Source organism: Fukomys damarensis, unplaced genomic scaffold, assembly GCF_012274545.1.
Source record: "Fukomys damarensis isolate Sample0158 unplaced genomic scaffold, DMR_v1.0_HiC HiC_scaffold_16, whole genome shotgun sequence".
Taxonomy (NCBI): domain Eukaryota; kingdom Metazoa; phylum Chordata; class Mammalia; order Rodentia; family Bathyergidae; genus Fukomys; species Fukomys damarensis.
In genome coordinates this window covers 126,706,576-126,713,866 of record NW_022900928.1, presented here as the reverse complement: position 1 = coordinate 126,713,866, position 7,291 = coordinate 126,706,576, and the positions used below count along the sequence as shown (strand labels likewise).

At 43.1% G+C, this 7,291-nt stretch overlaps 1 protein-coding gene across 3 annotated transcripts in view; it reads right to left on the bottom strand.

Annotated features, from left to right (window-relative positions):
* The window catches only part of Daw1 (dynein assembly factor with WD repeats 1), a 66,005-nt gene that overhangs the window by 25,730 nt on the left and 32,984 nt on the right, over nt 1–7,291 (bottom strand). For all 3 annotated transcript variants that reach the window (XM_010608142.2, XM_010608143.2, XM_033764666.1), the window contains exons 6-9: nt 7,063–7,162; nt 3,445–3,552; nt 1,757–1,863; nt 414–516 (exon numbers count right to left, since the gene is read on the bottom strand). In XM_010608142.2, coding sequence (XP_010606444.1) covers nt 414–516; nt 1,757–1,863; nt 3,445–3,552; nt 7,063–7,162 — 418 coding nt within the window. The remainder of the gene's footprint in view (nt 1–413; nt 517–1,756; nt 1,864–3,444; nt 3,553–7,062; nt 7,163–7,291) is intronic.

Sequence of the window (7,291 nt, the reverse complement as noted above, 5' to 3'; positions counted from 1 at the left end):
GGGTCCTTCCTGGGTCTGTTGTCGCGCAGGCCGGGAGCTCCCGCGCAGGCCGGGAGCTCACGCGCACACCGCCGGGTGATCCATAAAGTGCTCTTTTTAAATAAGATATTAAGGGGCTGGGGATTTAGCTCAGTGGTATCACACCTGACTTGCAAGCACAAGGTCCTGGGTTTGATCCCTGGTACCACAAAAAATAAAAGATATTAAGACTTAAAGCAATCAAAATTGTTTTACCACCTCCTAATTCCTTCAAACTGGAAAATGTAAAACTTGAGATCAAATATTACTAATCATTATATATAAGTTAATATCTCAATTTCCTATCACCTTTGAAACTTGTTTATGTTATGACGAAAGCCTGAGATGATGTAAATATGGACCCGATGGAAACCACAGAGGCTTCTCAAGCTCACCATGCAGGTCTTGTCCATGGAGCCAGTTAGTATAAGAGAGCAATCCCAGTTGAATACAGCACTGCTTATCTCAGCACAGTGACCGATCAGGGTGTGCACCTTCCTACAGACGAGAAACGAACAGAAGTGTTGAAAGAGCTCTCTCCAGGGTATGCACAGAAATACAGGGCTCAAGCCCTTCACTGTGAAGTAATGTGAATTTTGATTTTTACAAATATCTTTGACAATGAAACAAAAATTCTGCTAGAGAGCAAAAGGAAGCTCCTAATTTCAACAAAACTGCACCTCAAGTTTAAAGACTCAAAGGTGACATTTACTGGGCCTAAGCAACTTCACTCAGCATAAAGTCATCCAGTTCCATTCAGTTTGCGGTTTTGACAGGATACGTTGCACACTTGCATTGAAATGTTACCCTGTATTGGGGCCAGGGATTTGGCTCAGTAGTTCTCCTGCCTGCCTTGCAAGCAGAAGGACCCGAGTTCGATCCCCGGCACCCCCCCAAAAAAAGAAAAGAAATGTTACCCTGTACTCCAGGATATGGACAATTGTTATACGATAATCAGAAATTTCTAAACAATACGTGTGAGAAGATGGAAATACTAATTACCCTACTTTGATCATTACACACTTTAAAGATTTATTGAATCATCACATTGTACTCCATCAATAGGCACAATTAAAACAATTTTGTAAGAAATACACCATTTAAGAAAACATCATTTCACAGAGGAAAGGGTAACAAATTCCAGAAGTGCTCTGACACCCTGGTTGTTCAGAAACAACACACTGAGGTGGAAGGCTTTTCCTTTTCAGTTCTGGTTGAGTCCATCCCGGTTCATACCTCTGATAAAGAACCTCTATCGAAATGCAGGCAAGAGTGGAGTTTCCAACACAAACATGCTAATTTAGCTAACTTCTTAGCAACTGCAACCAAAAATCACTAGGAAGGAAATTGAAGTTCTTGGACTAAATTAAATTTGGGGAATTAGCTATGAGATTTATGTATTCACCCTATTCATTCATATTTATTCATACCTACCCTTGTAACAAGTCATTGAAATTTTATTTTTTTAGTGCACTCGATAAATCATACCAATATAATCAGGCTATTGCTAATATTCTCCCTTTCTATTACTGTCCTGTATCACTGGCCCAAAATTCTGGGAACACTTATTTTGAAAATCAAACGTATGATTGAAGAATAAATTACTTTATGTTATCAGTGTATACTTTTCCTATGATATCAAAACCACAGTTAATACTGTCAAGATTAAAGTAACAAATAACAGTGTCTTCTTCAGGACCAGCTGCAAATTTTTAAATTCCTAAGAATGAAGAATTACCTCGCAGTGGAAGTGTCCCACACTATGACTGTGTGATCAAAGGACCCCGTAATAATTCTGTTTCCGGTGGTGTCAAATGACAAGGAAATGATTTCTGCCAAATGTCCCTAGAAGAAGAGGAGATACTGTCATATATACCTACAGGAGGAATGATTTATACTCATATACAATATGGCATGGTAACACCGGATTATGGTTACTTACACAATTCTGTAAGATGACTAAAAATGTAAAGCAAATTAATTTTAATTCAATAAAACTTAAAAAAAATAAAAGGAGACACATTTTAGAAATACACATCCAGCAACTTCCTGGGTCCTGTCTCCCTTCCCAGCCCAAGCGACCTCGAGCAAATCAACTGATTCTGTGTTGTAGAATCAATGGAACCATCTGGATCCAAAATCCCAATTTTCTCATCCTTTCAAAATTTTATGTCAATTTTTTTTTTTAGCAAAGAATGTGTCACTATGGACTGATGGGCAAAGGAAAACAGTGTAAGAAATAAATTTAATAACTTTGAAAGGGGAAATTCTTGAGATGGCTTGATGGGAAGGAGGAAGTGGCCGAGTGGTCCTTGCCCATCTTTCCCTATGGCCTTGCATTGCTCCTGAGAAGCCCACTGAGGAGGCAGGTGACACATACTGCTCCTTCCCCTAATTATTCTAGTAAGTCAACACAGTTACATTTTCAAATGACACAAAGAATTAGAACCATTCATTTGCAAACTGGTTTTCTGGTTGACTCCAAATGATGAAAGTGAAATGTAGCTGCGCGATCGAATTCCAGGCACACAAGATGAAATGGCTCCCCTCTCCAGGAGCAGTGGAAACGCTAGGCATTCCAGGCGTTCCCCTGTGCACTGTCCAGGAAGAAGAGGTACTAACGGAACAGTGCCCCAGGAAATCATGACGACCATGATCAGGAGGAACAGGTCTGTGTTCATAATGCTAGGCGAACCGACTGAAGAAAGAAGACCTCTTACTCTTATTCTTATTTATTTATGGTGCCAGGGATCGAACTTGGGTCTTTGTGCTTGGGAGGCAGGCGGCGGAACCACTGAGCCAAATCCCTAACCTTAATCTTATTTTTAAATTACGGGGGTTATCTCCTGGTCATTCTATTTTTTAGGAAAAAAATAATCTTTCTTTTTTTAAAATTTACTTGTAATTTTCAAAGAACAAGAAAACTGACTTTTCTTACCCAGCTCCTCCTGCTGATTATAGAACAGAGTCAGTCTATTCTGTGGGCTGCCTGGCTCGGGAGGGGGGAGGTAAAGTGGAAGTGGCCGGTGACTGGAAGGTGCCCAGACAGGCAGTGGTGACCGAGAAGAGCAACGACAAGAGGTTACCCTCTGAGCCGTGACCTCTGGCCTTTGACCTCTGATCCCTTGCCCCTGCGTCATTCTGACACCCTAACCCAGGCAGGTTTTAAGATTATCAGGAGAGAGGGAGAGGGAGAACAGTCATCCCTGGAAAGAATCTTCTGCTTGGTTCTCCTACTGGGCCTTCTCCAAACAATGATAATGGGACCTAAGCTAGAGTTGACCTCTTCACAACATAAAGAGTTCAACAAAGTAAAACGCCTCTGCCTTCCCCAGCACCTCCACCTCAGTCTTTGGGTAGAGTCAGCAAACCCATTATAGCATTCTTCCACTGCAGGTGACAGGCTTGCTGACACTGCGGACGTACCGTGAGGGTGAACACCTCCTCTCCGCTCTGAATGTCCCACAGCTTGGCCGTGGTGTCCATACTTCCGGTAGCCACCAATGTGCTTTGTGGGTTAAATGACAAACAGACCTAAGTCACATGAAATGGAAGAGAGTTTAGAGAGTTTCAAACTGTTCATTTTGTATGGAAATTTTTCAAAGACCTTAGCAAATTCGAGTGAATTCTTTATACAAGTCCACACCAAAACGTTGAATATGAGAAACCTGATATCCTTGGGAGGGTCCTGAATCAGTCTCCTGCCAAAAGAAGACTTTGTATTCCCACATCACCTACTCCAGCCGGGCAGGGCACAGGCTCCTTTTGCCACTTCCAGAAGATGGAAGAAGAACAAACCAAACCCACCTCCCAGGAGTTTCCTACAATGCTTGCTGTCTTCACAGTCTTCTGGTCAAACCTCCTCATCACAGGCCTGTGACTACTGGCTCACAGCATCAGTTCAGTGTCCTTGGTGCCCTAAGTTTCAACAATCCATCCATTTCCCCAGACCCATGTTCTGGATCCCTCTTCCATAACTGCTCCTGTGGCTGCACCCTGGATCTTGACATCACCTTCTCTAGAACATTCATCATCTCTCCAACTCTCCCACCTCTGGTCACTTCTTCTGATACTTTAAGCTTTCTCTCTTATGTGCTATTCCCCTCCCCAGCCTCTGGAAATCTTCTGTTCCCTACCCTACCATTCCCCCTGGCCTGCCTTCCCTATTCAGCTGGCACCCTGAAAGTATCATTCCTGCCAGCATCCTCCTCAACACTTAGTTCCTGCCTGTCAGGTGCACTTTTCATGCACTTGGGACTTTAGTCAGCCATCTACCCTCCCTGCATAGCCAACCAATGGAGCTTAGGAATCCTGCATGGGTCACTGGTGTTGCTCTTTCACACCTTGTGTCCTCAGGTGATTCTTCAATGCCAGTCCTTACTTAATTCAACCGCACCTGGCTTAATACATTCCCTTATCCCTCACTCCTGCCTTCAACTTTCATCCTCACTCTCAGCATGCAATGGGTCCTCCTTCTACTTTCCTGGGAAAGCTCACCTAGCAGACAGGGACCTCCTCACCTCACCCACACTCTCCTCCTCTTCAACTAGGGGTGCAAAAGGGTTCCTCTGCCCACCTTAAATCCTCTGCCCTGCATTCTTAGTGATGTTATACAGACTAACTTCCCAGCCCTCCAAACTAGATCCTTCCTAGTGGCCAGTAAATGGGCTTGAGTTTACCCCCTCCACATACCATAAAAACAGACCCTCCTTTGACTCTGTGTATCACTTTTAATCTCCCGTCCCCCTTTACAACCAAATTCTTTGGAAAAAATGGTTTTCCATCACTGTTTTCTCATCTTCTATTCACTCTTCAACTCTACTGAAACCATTCTGGCTAAATCTAAGAGGTGTGGTCAGCCATCTACTAAACCTCCCTGATGTCTGCAGTGCTGGCTTCTTTGGCCTCCACAATTTTTACAGCTTTGACAGCTCTTTGTTTTCTCTTCTTGTTTATTGTTGTTGTTGGGAAGGACGAGTTATTGCAACTAAAGATTGATTTTCATCTTCCCAGAAATCTGCCGGTCTTCTCTCCACAAGCTGCCTTTCCTTTGGACAACTTTGGTTTCTCAGTGGTCTCTTCTGCTACCCAGACCCCTGTGACTCACATCTATGTCTCCTCCCCAGACCTGATGTTCAGCTCCAGCCCCAAAGAGCCAACCTGCCAGTGCACGCTTGCTTGGATACCACACAGGCAGCTCTTGGCAATGTAAGACTCGAGAGCCACATGACAAAAACCTGCTTCACTGGCAAACATCGCTGCCAGCCACCCAGTCTCACAATCAGGGAATCTTCTTAGGTTCCCTTTTTCCCTCATGCCTCACAATTACTTGGTAACCAACTTCTCCCTCCATGCCCTTAACATCTCCACATCCTTCTCATCTGCCTTCTGAATTTATCATTTAGACAACAAATTCCCAACTGGCCTGAACCTCTGATCTCACTGACCTCCCATTTCTCCTTCACACTGTCACAAAACCAACCTTCCCAAAGAGCCAGTTCTTCCTGTGGAAAAAGCCCCAACAGTGTAGCATTGTCTACAAGACACTGCCTAAGTTTCTTAGCATGGCATAAGGTCCTCCATATATCTACAGAACGGCCTGTGCCTACCTTTCCCACTTGGATTAACCCCACCTTGTGATCTCACTTTCATTACGTTACAAGGATTGGCATCCTTAACACGGGCAGCCGGGCAACACTGGGGATCCTTGTCCATTGCCTCAGACCATATGCAGAAGGCAGCTCCCCTAGTGTGTGCACAGCCATCCTAGCAAATTCTGTGCATCCACCACAGGGGAAGTCAGGATGTTCTTCTCTGAGCCCACAGAGCCACCTGAGCTCTCAGATGTGCACCATAGTTGCCCACCTCCTCTGCCACTGGCCAGTGCTGCTCCCTCTGCCAGTGCCGACCCCACCCTCTTTCTGTCAATCTGTCCTGAACACCTGCTCTTGCCAAGGGAACTCAGCTGCTCCCCGATTCAATGCCCATTTCTAGCCCAAGTACAACTCCTTGGAACCAATCCATTGATGCTTCTACCCCTATTACACAGCAGAATCTTCGGAGAACAAGCGTGGTGTCTAATTGTGTAGCTACCCTAAGCTTTTAAACCAGCACTTCACACATGATTAGTATGTCATAAATATTTCTAGGATAGAAATTGCAAAAGAAGGCTGGAGACCTGACCACTCGATAGACGGGGGTTAAATCTTCCTTGACCTTGGGTAAATTATTCTCTATGCCTCAGCAGCTTCAACTGTGATTCAAAATGGGGAGGTGCCTACCTCTTAGGGCTATGAAGCACAACCACACTGCTACACACCCAGGTCTCTGGACGGTGCCTCATGAACAGCGAGTTCCACTAAAGGGTCAGTTACAATTTTTCACCCCAGTGTCCTGTGGCTACAAAAATACCTTAAGCATAGCATGAGTTCTCCTCAGATGAATAAATGCACCATGAACTACATGGACGAACAGAAGTAACAGAAGTTTTCCCCCAAAATCAGGAGCTCCCTTAATAGCCATTTGTTCCACAAAGTGCCAATTAGCTCACTAACGATGAGAAGATGTAACACAAAATTAGCCATGGGCAAGCACTCCCCGGCAGTGAAAGCTATTCAGTGTCAGACTATTTACACATATTTGAGTCCTAGTGACATCCTGAAAACAGTAAGCCTAAAAATTCCGCATGATATAATAAAGTTATTTTAAAAGCTATTTATAATTTCATCATTCCTCAATGAACAGGCTATTTCAAGGCAAGTGAATGAAAAAGAAAAAGCAAGGTTGAATGTTACACTCAAATTTATTACATCACATGTCTACTTAGCCAATATATGATGCTGTTTGTTCACAGTATTTGTAAATTATTAAAAACGTAAGTTATTTTTAAATTATATCAGCACTGCCATGTAAAATTCATACAGACTAACACTAATATAGTAGGTTAAAATTTGGAAATTATAAAAGTACAACTTCTGCATTCACAATGAGATCCTTTAAAAGCAGCAATATAAAATAAATGTTAACAACGTGAAATATACTCACTATTTCTGCTGTATGTCCCCTAAAGGTATGGTAACACTTTCCTGTTTCTGCACTCCATAGTTTACAAGTCTTATCAAAGGATCCAGTGGCGATTTTGTCACTGCAATTTTTAAAAGTATGGATTTTTAAAAAATCAAACTTATATGTTATACTATATTCAGATCAGAGCTATTAATCTATGTATGTCCATCTGCTTAGAAATTTACTTCTGGCTGGGGATTTAGCTCAG